Source organism: Sus scrofa, chromosome 2 (genome assembly GCF_054392235.1).
Source record: "Sus scrofa isolate SSC_HxYL_T2T_F1_AM1 chromosome 2, Sscrofa_HxYL_maternal_Yorkshire_Landrace_v2.0, whole genome shotgun sequence".
NCBI classification, from domain to species: Eukaryota; Metazoa; Chordata; class Mammalia; order Artiodactyla; family Suidae; genus Sus; species Sus scrofa.
Genome location: NC_139384.1, coordinates 94,141,355 through 94,157,657, shown reverse-complemented (window position 1 = coordinate 94,157,657; position 16,303 = coordinate 94,141,355). Strand labels below are relative to the sequence as shown.

At 47.9% G+C, this 16,303-nt stretch overlaps 2 protein-coding genes across 3 annotated transcripts in view; one reads left to right on the top strand and one right to left on the bottom strand.

The window, feature by feature from the left end:
- LOC146405582 (uncharacterized) overlaps nt 1-4,321 on the bottom strand; it is a 22,236-nt gene extending 17,915 nt beyond the window's left edge. Inside the window, exon 1 of the mRNA XM_085011719.1 lies at nt 3,850-4,321. Coding sequence (XP_084867845.1) covers nt 3,850-4,321 — 472 coding nt within the window. The remainder of the gene's footprint in view (nt 1-3,849) is intronic.
- Nucleotides 3,416-16,303, top strand: ENC1 (ectodermal-neural cortex 1). Of its 2 annotated transcripts, none has more exons than XM_003123701.6 (3): nt 3,416-3,824; nt 7,595-9,409; nt 13,714-16,303. In XM_003123701.6, the coding sequence occupies exon 2, from the start codon at nt 7,608-7,610 to the stop codon at nt 9,375-9,377; it is 1,770 nt and encodes a 589-aa protein (XP_003123749.1). In that variant the 5' UTR covers nt 3,416-3,824; nt 7,595-7,607; the 3' UTR covers nt 9,378-9,409; nt 13,714-16,303. The 2 variants fall into 2 exon arrangements, with proteins under 2 accessions (XP_003123749.1, XP_020940106.1); XM_021084447.2 differs by having other exon boundaries at nt 3,416-4,103.

Below are 16,303 nucleotides of genomic sequence, written 5' to 3'. Positions count from 1 at the left end.
GGCCACTCTGACTCTACAGGCCACACAGCCTTGAGGCCCATCTCACAGATTACATGAGGAAGGAAAGCTGTGCTGTCTTCCACACACACATACACACACGCAGGAAGAAGAGCAAAGAACAAAGAGGACACTTTGGGAAGACTGGCAGGGAATGTGTCTGAGAGATGCGGGTGGGGCTTCGGGGGGACCACAGGAGGCAGGATGGCAGCTGCTTAGCCCACTGTTTGGTCTAATCCCCGGAGCTGTCCTGTCCCTGGTCCTGTGGTCGCAGCGTGTTAATTAAATCATTCTCATTAATTCAGCCCGGGTGTAAATTAGGAAGGAATGAAGATAAATTAGGTTCGAAGGCAGCTAATACATTTAACCCCATGCTGCTTATTTTGCAGCCTAACAAAATCACGTTGTTAAGGGAGATAACAAGGCCAAAGCCTTGGGCACAGCTTCTTAATAGCATTAAAAACAAGACCTTGGTTTGGTGTCACAAGACAGAGGCGAAGACCAGCTCCCAGGGGCCCAGGGGACCGGCCTAACATCTTGAGGGAGGTGGTGGCCATTGTACAACACACATGTCTGCAGTATTTCCCAAGAGGTTTGTGACTCATATCTACAAGGTCTATGATCCTCCGGTTTGATCACAAGTATGTGTAGAGAGTTCTTCCTGTACAGATACAAGCCTTGCTCACCTTTTCTTCCTGTAAGTGAAGTGATAAGAACTACCTTTAGGATTGGCTGAAAGATGCTGGAGGAATAACAGTGTGAGTTGCTGTGATCACAAATACACCAGCCTGCAAATCACTTTCAGCTGTGAAATAAATATTAGCAACTGCCCACAGACCTGCAAACTTTTCATACTTTGACTCAAGCAAACCAGTGCATGGCTTGGGGGAGGTCACTGGTGGCCCACTCCTTTGCCTAAAAAGCAAGTTTAGTTCCTGGGCCTCAGCAAAAATGGCTTCCAGTTTTTATAACCCAGTTAATAAATAATTCTTCCCCCTGCCTCCATGTTGCTTACCACCCTCAGGCAGATGAAGCAAATGTGTACTGTCACTGAATACCTTTAAGATCTTTCTGGCTACAACTCCCTCCCCCCTTTTCTTTCCTTGCAGCATAGAAAGGTGGCAACACTAGGTAGAACAGGCGCAGGAAAATGGAATCCAGGAACAACGATCCAATGGCTACAGGAGTTCACTCCTTTTCCAGCCCCCACTTGCTTAGCAAAGCTATTTGCAGAGACATATAAACTTTGCTGCTCCCCCTGGTTAATGACACTCTGCAGTTTCCGGGTGGTAAAGATGCAACAGAAACAGATGGCCTATTCCTGGCTCAGTGGCTTCCTGTGGCAAAATCCCTAGCCAACCAACCGAACTGAGGATATGTTTTATTCCTAGGCAGGATCATCACGGTACAGTTCCAGGTGGATTAGGTAAGTAACTGAAGGAAGAAGGAAATACTTCTCTTTAATGAGAAAGCGTGTTAATTTATACAGACCCCCCCCCCCCAGTCCCAACCCCTTCCCCACCTACCAATGAAAGTCTTTAGTAGGACCAACCTGCTAACCTTTGACCCACAACCCAGACAAACAAAGAGCCTGGAGGAAGTGCCTTAAGAGGCTGCACTGGTCAGCTTCCCCCAAACCTTGCCACAGGCTCTAGAAACATGTTTTTAAAAGACATGTGCAATAGCTACACGTTTTTCCCTCCGGGCTTTTCAGCACCCATCTCTGGTGTCTACGGCGGTGTTTCTATCTGTCTGGTTTTTGCTGATTTTATCCGTATCTTCAGAACTGGGCATGCTTGCCGACTCCCCCTGTCCAACCTCGCAGATGGCAGAACCCTTGCGTGGGTCTGACCGGGAACTGATCTGGCCTCTCTGGCTTTGTGAAGCAGTCTTGAGCTGAGACTCTGCATAACAAATTAAAATATGAAACAGATTTGTAAAGGCTCGTGGTGAGGCTGAGGAGTTAATGCTAACAAAGGACTTCAGAGGGCACTGTCTTTCTTTGTTTGCAAGGAGCACAATTTTTCGGGAGGGATCCTGAAGTGGGATGAGAATAAAGGACCGACAGAGTCTCGGTTTCAGCAGTCTTCAGACTCAGGGTGTGCCAGGCGGGCCTCTTTAGACTGTTTAAACCATTTCTGCTTCTGATATTTAAAAGAAAGCTGAGAAGTGGGGGAGTGGGGAGAGAAAATTCCATCGTGGATCCCCACTCTAGCCATAGGGCTGGGCCACTGCAAGAGGCTCTCCAACTGGATATGTCACATCTTCCTGGGCCTCAGTTTGCTAACCTGCAAAACGAGGGGGCTTGACCGGTGATCTCTACAGTTCATTCATATACTTTACTCCAAATACCTAGTAAAAAGAAAAACAAGCATTTCAGCTCCCAGGGGAAAGACAAGCCCTTGGTCCTAAGATCAAAAATGGGTTTCATAAATAGTGATGGCCGTTTGAGATTAGTTCTCTAATCGCCTTCTTTCTCGTGGCATGCGGCTCTTCAAACGTGTATGCTGAACCATCTCTTTGCTGAACTAATCAGCGATAAAACACAGGAAGGGACCCTGTCTGAGAGGGCGATTGAGGCTTTATCGCTACGGAGAGAAGGCGGCGTGGCCGCTCCTTGGAGTAGTTCGCTTTGAATCAAGCGGCCGCGACGATTGGCTGCGAAGCACGTGGTAGCCTACCGGACAGCGCCGGGTTGTTGCTGCCTGGGGCAGAGTCCAGCGGCGGGAGCCGCACCCGCGGGGGCGTAGGGAGAGAGGGAGGGAGGAAGTGGGGGGGAGACGACAGGGGCTCGAGTCTTCCTGGTCCCTAGCCACAGAGAAACCCTACAGGCCGGCTTTGTCCAACCTGCAGTGTCCCCCAGAGTATCCAAAATTGTGTCCTAACCCAGCCACTGTCCTCCCTCCAGGTGTCCCATTCACTACGCGGGCTCTGCGCGCTTAGGACGCGTGCCGCGGACACCCAGCTCGCCCTTCGGCGCCCTTTCCCGAGCATCTCGCAGGCTCTCGCAGCGTGGGCCTCACAACGCGGAGCTGCGCTCCCTGGTCTTGGGTCCCTCAGCACCCCTCTGGGCCAGAGGCGCAGACACTCCGATCTGGGAAAACTTGTTTTAATCTCGGTCCCCAAGGGCTGCAGCTGCTCAAGGCTGAGATTCTGTGTCCGCTTTGTCTCTCTCCCCTTGCCGCATCCCCCTCCCCCGTTTCCTCTCTCGATTAACTCCCCCGACAAGCTCTCCTCCGGCTCTTCTTTTCCTCCTCCACCTCCTCCTCCTCCTCTTCCTTCTCCGCCGGCAGTATTCACGCGCTTCCCTCCCTCCCTTCATCCCTCCCTCCCCTGGTGTCACTCTTTGCCTACGCGATCTCTCCCCGCCCCTCCCTCCCCTCCGCGCCGCTTATAGCTGGGCTCTGGGCCGCTGGGCGCCGACTGCTCCGGCAGCTGGAGAGAAGGCGGCTCGGCAGTGGCGCTGCTGAGACCGGGTCGAGACGCCAAGCAGCCGCGGCGCGCACGGCGCTTTCCAGCTCCCTCCCCCGAGTGCACAGCCCGCCTCCTTCCGCGGTGCCTGCAGCCGCGGGCCCACTCTCCCCTCCCGAGAGCACTCAGAGAGCCGCTCCGCGGGTGGCGGGCGCAGAGTCCGCGGTGTGGGGATCTTGAGGCCGCGGCGATCTGCCCGCGGTAACCAGCCCGCGAACCAGAGCCCCATGCGCACTCCTTTCGCCCCGGCAGTCGCTGTTGCTCCCTGGGGTTGAGATCGCTGCTTCCTCGCCTCCCCGCCCTGTGACCGAGGCAAGAACCCAGCTGGTTGTGTGCTGTGGCCGGTCGCCACTGCTGTAAGTTTCCTCTACCGCCGCGTACCTGTTGCGGGCGCCGCGGGTTTCAAGGGCTGCCCGGCCTGCGAGAGTGTGCTCTCGCAAGGGGGGTGTGTGCGCCCCAGAGCGAGAAACTCCGACCTAGGCGGCGGTGGCGAGATCTTCTCCCGGCGGAGACCGGGTGTCTGCCACTGCCCTCCCGCAGCAAGCAGAGCCGGGCATTGCGGGAGGGGCCTCCTCCGGCGGCGCGCCGCCGGGGCGAGCTGCTGGAGCTGCTGGCGAGCGAAGAGCTGAGCCAGGGTACGATCCATCCCTTCTCCACGCAAAGAGCGCTTGCAGGGGGGCGCGGAATTGCTGGTCCACGTTGCATCCTTACCCGCACAGGGAGCATCGGGGCCACGCACAGACACCCCTCTTGAGAGCGTTAACCGCGGCCAGATATGTGTAGGAAATGAATGAAAACTGGTTTCTGAAAAATGTTTCTTCTCATGCAGATATTTGGCCTGTAGTGTTAACATGATTAGTTTCGAAGAATAGGAATTGGGGGGCAGGGCGGAGATGAACCATTGAACTTGATCGGTGTGTATTTTGGTGTCGCCCTCACAGGCATGGCCACCTTGTGTTATTACAAGTGTTATAGAGGACTGTATGACAAAATGCTTTTCTTGTTTATAGTCTCTTTATAATGTTCTTCCGTTGTTAGCAATAACGTAAATGCCGGAGAAAATCTGCCCGGTTTGTCCTTTGATTGCACTCAGATCAGGTTCAAAACTCCAAGACATGTGATGGGCCACTAAGTATTGCAGAGGCAGAGAGCCTGGTTAAGGAGCATTAAGTGAACTGAAGTTACTGTAACTAGAATCCCTTTTGATGTTCAGGATAATAGCAGCCCTTTTCTCCTTCTTTGTACAGGCAGGTTAAGTATATGTATGCGTTTTTTTGGCCACTTACTTGGCATGCAAATATTATTTCTCTGGGGGCTTAAAAAATGCCAGAGGGATGATTCATTTTATGTTGAAGGTGTGTTTAATGACTGTATACATGGCTTTTGCTGTTTTCATGTTTGGATATTTTAAAGCAGAGAGCCCATCATTTCCCTTGTCTCTTCAAGTTTACCCTTTATTGTAATCAAATGTTGCTGAAGGATGGTTGGATTTTCACTGTGACACACTTCTGCATCTGGATGGCATCCCAGATGACAGGCTAGACTCTTCCTGCTGGCTTTAAGAACCTACCTGGGAAATACAGGAGCGTAAACACGGCACACAGATCCTACATACCAAGGTCGTCTAAACTGTTTTCTTAAGTGTGGACCTGGCTCTGCGTGTTCTCCACTGCTCAGGGAAATACCTTCTGGGCTGGGTAGGTGTGATTCCAGCTCAATGTGCAGGTACTTTGGTGCTTAAGGCATCTTGTGCCTTATTCTTCAGTCAGAGCAGCATTCGCTCTTAGCTGAAAAAGAGGCAGCTTTTAAAAAATTTCCTGGAACAATTTTGTTAGCTTCAGGTGTATAGCAGAGAGAGTTTATGTATGTTCTTTTCCCATATAGGTTATTACAGAATATTGAATATAGTTCCCTCTGCTTGTTGGTTATCTATTTTATATATAGTAGTGTATGTATTTTAATCCCAACCTCCTAATTTAGCTCCTCCCTGGCTCCCACTATTTCCTTTGGTAACCACAAATTTGTTTGCTATGACTGTCTCTTTCTGTTTTGTAAATAAGTCCATTTTTATCTTTTTTTTTTTTTTTTTTTTTTTTTTTTTAGATTCCGCAGATAAACGATATGCGACATTTGTCTCTCTGTCTGACTTACTTCACTTACTGTGATAATCTCTAGGTCCATCCAAAGGAGGCAGCTTTTGTGGTTGCTTTGCAAGCATTGGCTTAAAAAAGAAAAGCATAGCTACTCATTTGGAACATTTGCAAGTTTCTATATAAGGCATAGGAGAGTATTTATACCCTCTTTTGAGGTTTAGGCTTGAAATCTTCCTCAAAGTACTTCAGATTGAATGTACTACTTCAAATAATGACTGTAGCAGTAGAACATTGGGGATGCGAATGCATGTTTTAACACGTTGGGAACCTGGTGCATCCACAGAGGGTCCTGCTTGCTGGTTGCTCTTCAGAGCACTGGGCACTGTAGAGGCTTGGCTGCTGTGGGGGCGATGCTTGACTCCTCACCATTTGTCACAGCCCAAGTCACTGTAGAGACTGATGAGTGCTTTGTAAAGTCTTCTAACACCAGAGCCCTGGGGCTTTGTTTATTTTCTTCTGCTAAGCATGTTTACTCGTAATGAAGTTACATGCCCTAAATAAAAGAAAACAAGTTGCAATTCCTAATAGTATGATGCCTCTGTGTCAAAGGCAAGAGAGGCACCTGCCTCTGTTGTTTTTTGTGCCTGTCCTGCCTCTGCTGGTCAGGTTGAAGGAAACAAGGAGGCCCTGGATTTTAGCTGGGCTGTATGGACTGCCTGTTCTGTGTTTGGAATAGATACTGTAACCACACAGTTTAGCCTCCTGGGATAAACAGCTTGGTTAGGAATCCTTTGACAGTAGGTTCTTGAAGCCTTTATTCCTTTGAAATAACAGAAGGGTAGGTTAAAGGGGACGGTGGGGGAGGAGTTCCCACTGTAGTGCACTGGGTTGAGGACCCAACTGCAGTGGTTCAGATTGCTGTGGAGGTGTGGGTTTGATCCTTGGCCTGCACAGGGGGTTAAAGATCAGTATACTACAGATTGCAGCTGTAGTATAGCTCTGTGTGTGTGTGTGTGTGTGTGTGTTGATTTAGATAAAGCGACATTTGCATTTTGAACTCCCTGTATGCAGGTCAGCGTTTGCAGGTATACAAGAATGATTCTGGTGATGTGCTGTTTAATCAGGAGAGAGGGGTGGATACATCCTTTGTTTTTGCATCTGGTTTTCTAAGAATTAGTTTAAAGCTGGGAGGATGAAAAACCCGAACTCCTGAGTTCATTACTTTTACAAAAATACTCTTCCTTTTATGTGCCCCGATCTTCATTTTGTAAGGTGTTCAGAGCAAGAAAGGTGGGTGGTGATTATGGCCAGGATCTCTTCTGTGTTTCCATGATAGTTTGCTGATCAATATATAGTTGTGTTTATACTGGGGCTCTTTTAGGACTGTGGTGGTGGAGCTGCCTGGTTAGAAATGATTTGTAACACTAAATGGAAGTATGGTCACTTCAGCAGTGGGCCTAAGCAAGCCTGCAGATTTACTATTACATTTCCCATTTACTGTGTAGGCAGGGGATATATACTGGGTCTTACCAAAGGAATTCTTAATGGGATTAATTAATAGATATTTGTCTGACACAAGGCTTTATGTTGCATAGGGCACTAAAGCCTGTGCCCATCCCAGCATTATGAGAGCTGGAGGCCTGGCATTTCAAGTGGCCAGCAGTGAATCAGCTGGACTAGGGCAGGGAGCTGTGAGAATGAGACCTCGCTCCTCTTAGCTTTTGCTACTTCTATTCTCAAAGACTTCAACATCCTCAAAGTTGGCAATCAGGTTTTCCAAGACAGACCTGCCCTTAAGCAGTTTTTTGTTTTTTGTTTTTTGTTTTTTTTTTTTAACAATGTATAGTTTCAATAGCTCAACAGGTAGCTTGTCTGTGACTTGGTATAGGCCGGGCCATCCATTATACAGAACAGGAGGCAGCAGGGCCGACAGCCAAGTGTTCTGTTTTCTCTGTCCAAAATGACTCTTGCTTTGGTTTGGCTGTTCTGAGCACCAGACGCGTCATGTTCAGTGGTTTGGTTTTGTTTTTCAGGAGTGGAAGCAAAATGTCCGTCAGCGTGCACGAGAACCGCAAGTCCAGGGCCAGCAGCGGCTCCATTAACATCTACCTGTTCCACAAGTCCTCCTACGCCGACAGCGTCCTCACCCACCTGAACCTGTTACGCCAGCAGCGCCTCTTCACCGACGTCCTTCTCCATGCCGGAAACAGGACCTTCCCTTGTCACCGGGCCGTGCTGGCAGCGTGTAGCCGCTACTTTGAAGCCATGTTCAGTGGTGGCCTGAAAGAGAGCCAGGACAGCGAGGTCAACTTCGACAATTCCATCCACCCAGAGGTCTTGGAGCTGCTCCTCGACTATGCCTACTCCTCCCGGGTCATCATCAATGAAGAAAACGCAGAATCCCTCCTGGAAGCCGGGGACATGCTGGAGTTTCAAGACATCCGGGATGCGTGCGCTGAGTTCCTGGAGAAGAACCTGCACCCCACCAACTGCCTGGGCATGCTGCTGCTGTCCGATGCGCACCAGTGCACCAAGCTGTACGAGCTCTCCTGGAGGATGTGTCTCAGCAACTTCCAGACCATCAGGAAGAATGAAGACTTCCTCCAGCTGCCCCAGGACATGGTAGTGCAGCTCTTGTCCAGTGAAGAGCTGGAGACTGAAGACGAAAGGCTCGTGTACGAGTCTGCGATTAACTGGATCAGCTACGATCTGAAGAAGCGCTACTGCTACCTCCCGGAGCTGTTGCAGACTGTGAGGCTGGCCCTCTTGCCAGCCATCTATCTCATGGAGAACGTGGCCATGGAGGAACTCATCACCAAACAGAGGAAGAGCAAGGAGATTGTAGAAGAGGCCATCAGGTGCAAACTGAAAATCCTGCAGAATGATGGCGTGGTGACCAGCCTCTGTGCCCGGCCCCGGAAGACTGGCCATGCCCTCTTCCTGTTGGGAGGACAGACGTTCATGTGTGACAAGCTGTATCTGGTCGACCAGAAGGCCAAAGAGATCATTCCCAAGGCTGACATCCCCAGCCCCAGAAAAGAGTTCAGTGCATGTGCAATTGGCTGCAAAGTGTACATTACTGGGGGGCGAGGGTCTGAAAACGGTGTCTCAAAAGATGTCTGGGTTTATGATACCCTGCATGAGGAATGGTCCAAGGCGGCCCCCATGCTGGTAGCCAGGTTTGGCCATGGCTCTGCTGAACTGAAGCACTGCCTGTACGTGGTCGGGGGGCACACTGCTGCCACCGGCTGCCTCCCGGCCTCCCCCTCAGTCTCTCTAAAGCAAGTAGAACATTATGATCCCACAACAAACAAATGGACCATGGTGGCTCCCCTCCGAGAAGGGGTCAGCAATGCCGCGGTGGTGAGCGCCAAGCTCAAGCTGTTTGCTTTCGGAGGTACCAGTGTCAGTCACGACAAGCTCCCCAAGGTTCAGTGTTATGATCAGTGTGAAAACAGGTGGACCGTCCCGGCCACCTGTCCCCAGCCCTGGCGTTACACGGCAGCAGCTGTGCTGGGTAACCAGATTTTTATTATGGGGGGAGATACCGAGTTCTCTGCCTGCTCTGCTTATAAGTTCAACAGCGAGACTTACCAGTGGACCAAGGTGGGAGACGTGACCGCAAAGCGCATGAGCTGCCACGCTGTGGCCTCCGGAAACAAGCTCTATGTCGTCGGAGGGTACTTTGGCATTCAGCGGTGCAAAACTCTGGACTGCTACGATCCAACCTTGGACGTGTGGAACAGCATAACCACAGTCCCGTACTCGCTGATCCCTACGGCATTCGTCAGCACCTGGAAACATCTGCCCTCTTAAATGCAGCGCATCCTAAAAAGAGTGAGCATGAGGTAAGAGTCAGGTTAGCTTGTAAGTATCCGCAGAGCGGAGCTGGCCATGTAAACTCATGCGTGGAGTGAGACGCACTCCATCTAGCCCATTCTGTAGAAATACTACAGAAACTATACAAATAAAAGCACATCCCAGAACTTCTTTTTTTTTTTTTTTTTTTTTTTAAAGGGTCGCATCTGCAGCATATGGAGGTTCCCAGTCTAGGGGTCTCATTGGAGCCACAGCTGCTGGCCTACACCACAGCCACAGCCACGCCAGATCTGAGCCGTGTCTGCAACCTACACCACAGCTCACGGCAGCGCTGGTTCCTTAACCCACTGAGCAAAGCCAGAGATCGAACCCGCAACCTTATGGTTCCTAGTCAGATTTGTTTCCATTGCGCCACGACAGGAACTCCTCATCCCCGAACTTAAACACTTATGTTGACCACGGCTGCGTCCCCCAGAACATAAGCCAGTGGTCCTCAGCCTTTACTGAGCCTCAGAATCTCCCAAAGAGTGCTTCAAAACCTGCCCATCCCAGAGGCTAGGTTTCATTAGGTCTCAGTGAGACCCAGGCATTCGTATTTTTAGAGAGTTTTTCAGTGATTCTAATTACCGTCAGGTTGGAAACCCTGATCTGTGTTTAATGCCAGCTGATGTCTGCTGAGCCCTCCCAGAGTGCCTGCCACTGGCTTGTGTGTTTCTCATGTATCATTTCATTCAGTCCCCACAACAAACCCGTGGGATATTATTACCGGAGCCCTTTATAGATGAAAACACCTGATGTACACAGGGGTTAAGTACGTTGCCCAAGGTCATAGGGCTTAGCAGGCAGAAAAGTTGGTCAAGACATCAGCCTAGACCCTCTGGCTCCAGAACATAAGCCCTTGAGCCTTAAGCCGAACTTCCGCCTAACTTTACACTGGTAGGGCCCCAGGAGATAAGTGTCGATATTTCAATTTCACTTCCTCCAACCCTTTTTGGAAGGAAGTAGGCTTTGACCAATCGAATGGCTAAAGTAATTCCTAGTGTATTTCCTTCAAAGTTATTTGTTAGCTTATTTTAAATGTTTCTCCTCCCAAAAAAAAAAAAAAAAAAAAAGCCCCCTTAGAGCATGTATGAATTTTCCAGAAATCTCAGTCTGGCCTTGTGGAAGGTTGCACCTGCATTGTATAAACGGATCTAATGTGTGGACACACTGAGCCATCTAAACTGCCCGTACTGCAGCTTTTCAGAGTTAATCAGTCAGGCTGACCCTATTGTTAGGACGAACAAAAGTTGTGCTTCTGTGTCATATATCTGAGTACATAATGGTTGTCTTGTGTACTTAAGAGTATATAATACTCTCGGCTGAAATAATTAATAGGCCTCCCCAGTTCAGGGTTCAGGAAGCTAATGGCCGCTGTGCTGCTGTGAAAGCCTTTTCAGGACGGGCCCTGGAATCACTTCAACCTATCTTAAGTGCAGCACAGAGCATACGGCATGGGTTGATTTGTTTTAGTTGCTCATGGGCTCATCACTAACAAGAAGAGAATCGAATTTAAAAATCTGCCTTGGAAGATCTGCCGTGAAAACAAACTCATGACTGGGAAAGGTTCGGCTCTATGTTTCCTAGGATGTTACACACCTTTGAAGGGGACCACCTGCCAGCAAAGAGGGGTTTCAACTCATTTGTCCTTTCTTTCCTCATCTCTTACAGCTCATTTAGAAAACATCAGTGAAACTGGCCTCCCTTTCACATGGGGTCTGTTTCTTTCTTCTGTTACTTCCTTCAGCCTGATACAGTTAGACCAGTTCTTAGTAATAGAGTATTTACCTGGACAGAAACTCCTTTAAAGGAGCAGGAGCTGTCAGAACCATCCTCTGGGGAGCAAACAGGGCTAACGGTGGCCCGCACCAAACTGGTTTTTGCAGCCTTGCTGGCATCTCAGTAATCCTGAATAAACAAATGCTCTGAAAGGGGTTATTTCATTTGCAATATGAATGCATTACTCAACTCTCAAGCAGGTTTAAAGAACCTTCTAGGCAAAAGCATCAATTAACAGCACACTAAATTGGGTGTTAGTCCTCAACTGACTATATTTGCATAGGAGAGCCTTAAACATTGCCAGCGGTGGTGGTGGTACATCAAAGTGGCAGCTGGCTGGCATCCTTGGAGCCAGGTAAGGAAGTTGAGGCAGAAAGAGAGGGCCCTGGTTGTGGCTTTAAGCTGTAGTATCTGGACCTCTCTGCCCTTCAGAGCTCTCTTTTGTCAAATGAGTGAGTTGAATTGTGCTTTTCTTAAGCTCTATCCCAGTTCAGACTTGGGTGAATCAATCAATGTGGGGGGGGGGGTGAACATACCTTCTCTGTGCATGGCACATAGGAAATCATCAATACTTGTATTAGTTTTCTTTCCTCTCTTCAGTTTAGCCCTTAGCTGGCAGTGGAATTAGCTTTGTGTGTCGTGGGAAAATGAGATTTCTTTGACTATTATCAGAGAAGCTGCTTGTTATCTTTATACTTCGTTTCTGGTACCTCCTTTCTCAGCCCAGAGTGAGTATGTTGGCAAACACTTGAATTCACCCTCTCCCGGGTATTTGAACCTAATCAGACACATCCGGTCCCTGGGAAGTGGAGCAAATAAAGTGTTAGGTTATATTCGAAACAACATCCCCTCCGCCCTCGGTGCTGTTAGCCCGGGAGTCAAACACAGAACAAGGAAATTTGACAGGGCCAGGTTCGTCTTTTTAAAGGGTGGTGTGGGCCTGATCAAAGACACTTTTCCGTGGTTTCTGGACAGGGAGAATGTTGGTTTAAATTTCTAAAGTTTACTACACACAAGATAGTATTAAAACACTTAACACTGGATGGAGTGATTGAAAAGAGGCGTTGTATAGGTATCAGTTCTAAGCAACAAAAGCTTCCCAGACATGGCTTTGCCCTCCAAACGTAGGTGCTAACTGAATTAATACAGTGTTAACAAAATGTTTCCCTGGGTCTTAAAGCTCAGCCACCAAGGAAAGAGTAACTGTCTCCTGCTGCTCTTTCAGCTGGTGGGAGGGAAAAAAAAGGAAATGACTTTTGCCAATGCTCCATTTTCATGATGCTCTGTGTCCCTGACCTGACAGCATCTGGATTTTGATTTGCTCTGTTTCCTCTCTTTTTAGAGGTGTTTTTGTTGGAGGCGGGGGTTGTTTTTTGTTTTGCTGTTGGAGTAGGCAACATGTTGAAATTCCATATTATTGCAAGATAACATTCTTTTGGCCTAATGTGGATGTATAGGTTACAAGGAAGTGGGGGTGGGGGGTGACACCGCGGTCTGAGGAATGCCTTGAGAGTTTGAATCACTGCTACAAAACTGCCAAAAGAAACAACTCATGAAATGAATCCAACTTCGGAACACACTTGAGCAAGAAGAATTCAATGCAAGTGATGAGTGTGGCGCCTCCTGATTTTCCTTTGTCTGTATTTCGACTGACAGCACTGGGGCTGCAGGTTCCTATGCTAGGGCTGGCACTGTGTTCCAAGAACAGAGAGGGTGAGCGTTTGAAAGAAAAGCCCTCTGCAAAAATCTCCCCCCGTACAATTAGGCTTAACCCAATGGGAAGGGTGGATAAGTGTGAGGAAATGCCAGGTCCCATGAGACATGCAGACTTGGCACCTTGAATTTAGATTCACATTTGACGTGGGTAGATTCTATAGATAATTACACTGCCTACCACAGCCCGTATCTCCCAAGCATGGACTGATGAACTTTGAAAATAAACTCCAGCCCTGGGCTGATGAGATGAGGCCTGCCATGCTGTCATGTGAAAGGAAGCGAGACTGATTTCTGCCATAATGAATAGCAGGGCTGCATTTAAATAAAGAGGATTAATATGTCTGCCTTCTATATGGTGAATAAATTTAATTTGGAATCCTTTATGGTAAATGGGCTAAGGGGGTGGGGGGTTGGCCCAGGAATCTCTTGTGATCCTCTGGTGATCACTTTACAGTGGCTCTGTTTAACCGTGGAGAGGAATACTGAATGTTGGAAGCAGAATATGGCAACTCCTAAGAGTATCTAGATGTATAGCTTGAATTTGAACATGGATATGTTTAGGAAAGAAGTGCAGCTCTTTCCTTGGATGCCATTATTTTTGTTGGTCTATCTGCATGTCTGAATGCACACGTGGGAGCATTCAAGGCCAGAACTTTAAATATCTGCACATACCCACTGAGTGTGTACTGAAGACCTTGAGAAACAGTAGTGACCAACTCTGTCCTGCATTTGAATTTTTTTTTTTTTTTCAGATTTTTGAGACTACTACCAAAATATGTTTCCTTTTCTTCCCTTTTAGCTGACTCCATCCCTGCATGATCAAGATGAGATTTCTACTTTGGAGAGACCAAACTGAATGAAGAGAAAGAAAAGGAAAAAAAGAAACGAAGTTGCTACCAGACCAGAATCCAATCCATTGCACCTTGTAAATGCTTCTAACTGGACATGAAGGAAGGGGGTGGGGGAGGGGGCGGGGTTTCAGCGCCAGTCGCACAGGGTTTAAATATGAATGAACAAACCTGTGATCTCGTCCTTGTCTTGTAATTGTGGATTAATGTCAGCGTTCATCAGCCCCTCAAAGGGAGAGACAAGCCAGCCCTTTTCCTGGGTTGTTCCATATTCAGCATGTGATTTCCTTGGGCTCCACCATGTATGTGTAAAATTTGAAATGGTTGTCACCTCTCTCTGAGGAGCCAGCTTGAAGCCTCCACACCAGCTGCTGTTGGAGATGGAAAGCTCAACTGTGGGGCCAGGAGGGAAGCTGGCTGGGCTGGCTGGGGCCTGACGAACTCTGGGCTCTCCCGTAACCTCTGAGGGGCTGTGCTCCCCAGAAACGTCTCTGGACAATGGGGACATTGTTGATAGCTGTTTGGTAGATGTTCTTTTCTATTTATAAGTGACTTTGAACTTTCTCTTGGCTGGTAAGAACTTTGTTCTAGATTTAGCTATTTATTGTTTGAGGCCTGCATGCCGAAACAGTGCTTACAGTTGCCCTCACGTGTATGGACTATGGGAACTGGTTGTATGTTTTGCACAATTTCGTGACTGTTGTGATGTGCTTTGCTGCACAAAAGTGAAAACGGGGGGTTAGAATTAGGAGCATAACTGGAGGGGGGGTTGGGGGGGATTTTGTAAATGTCAAGACAGGGAAGGATTACAAGACGGAAAGTTAAGTTACATCCTAGATGTGGAGAAGCATGAAGGTCATTTTTTCTTAGACTCACCAACTTTTCCTGGGGTTTCGTGGGCTCTGGTCATGCCCATGGCTCTAGGGGCAAAAGGGAAGGCTTCTTTCTGCCCTCCTCCTCCTTGTCTGATTCGCTCCTGAAATTTGGAAAGGACCAAATCACTCTGCAGTTTTTTTCCTTTGTGTCGTATCCTGAAATCTTGGAAAATTCTATAGAATGGTTCTGTATATAGGGCACAGGTAGAGGCATTGTCCCAAAGTTTATTTATTTAATCTATTTATTACCTTATGCGAATGCTTTGCCATAACCACAGTTAACAGGGAAAAAAGACAAAAACCCACACAACTCTCACAGACAGAAATTAATTCACTGACGGGATTTGCTTGACCTGACTTCCTTGTTCTCGCTCTCTGCTGTATGATATAACAAGTGCTAAAAGTTCTCCAAGGCAATATGCACATTGGTACAAAGGATACTTTAGTGCTCCCTCTTAGGGAAGTCCCTGAAAAACTCTTTGGTGCACAAAAGGGACGCCTATGGCCCCCAAACACCAAAGAACTTTAAGCAGTGGCCCCAACTGAGAGGCTTTCTGGGGGAGTCATGAATCAGTTGTGAATACATTCTTTGCTCGTTCCAAGTGCTTGTTGACTAAACATGTGCCGTGATAGGTGTTAGTGGTAGACTCACAGAGATGCTTCCTCAGGTGTCCGGGAAGCCCAGCATTTGCAACTCGCACGGCTTTTCGTTGCTGTTTCTCAAGTCACTGTGTTTTCGAAACTAGGGTTTAAGACAAATAAATAATCTTACATCTTGGTGTGTTTGCATTGTCTAATGACATACATCCTTCAGATCTCTCTCCACCTGAATAATTTAGACTGATTGTACGTGTCCATCTGTGCCATGGATAGGTGGGCTATAGTTGGACCAAAATAAATGAGACTTTGGAATCAAAGGATCTCAATACTTTCTGGCAGTCAGTCCCTCGCTCCTGGATGTGTTCTGAGCAATGCAAATGTCTGTACCCTGGCGGCATAGTCGGTGTCCTTAATATTGTAGTATTTACAGCCCTGTATGGTTTATGATGCAAAGCTGCCAAGATGTGGGTGTCACTGTGTGGCTTCTGAAAGCGGGGTGAATTTTCTGCAGCTGGTTCAAAGTTGTGGTGTGTCCTTGAATCCTCTCTTAATTGCTGTGTGTGAGCCAGAGGGAGCTGTGATCAGGGTGGGCCCCCAGCCTGCAGGGAACTTTCTGGACTCTCTGCTCTTTGAATTGATGGAGGCATTTGGGCTCGCTACTTGACCATTCTCACCCTGTGAAACGTCCCGCGCTTTGAAGCAAATACAATTCACAGCACAGTGCACACAAAAACCTTGGCATAAGACAGAGAAGGTTCTTCTTATTCTGTGGACTGGTTGCTGTGGAAACAGATAACAAAGGGCAGCCTTCCACTTCTGGTATAATTGTGTAGCCCCCTTTTCTCTGGGCTTGACACCTGTCTGAATAAGAATGATTAGAGCTGAATAATATCCTTCTCTTGGTTATTGAATATGTGGTTCACGTACAAAACTCTGTGTAAGTTGAAGAAGTGTTCGTGTTCATATGTACTTGTTTGCTACATTTTTGAGGTTTTGTAAAACTGTATTTTTTTTTTTCACAATGTGAAACTGAAGGTCAAATAAATTATTAGAGATTTTCTCTTCA

Bases quoted from the DNA above. Each gene is read 5' to 3' on its own strand.
- ENC1 (XM_003123701.6), top strand. From the start codon at position 7,608: ATGTCCGTCAGCGTGCACGAGAACCGCAAGTCCAGGGCCAGCAGCGGC.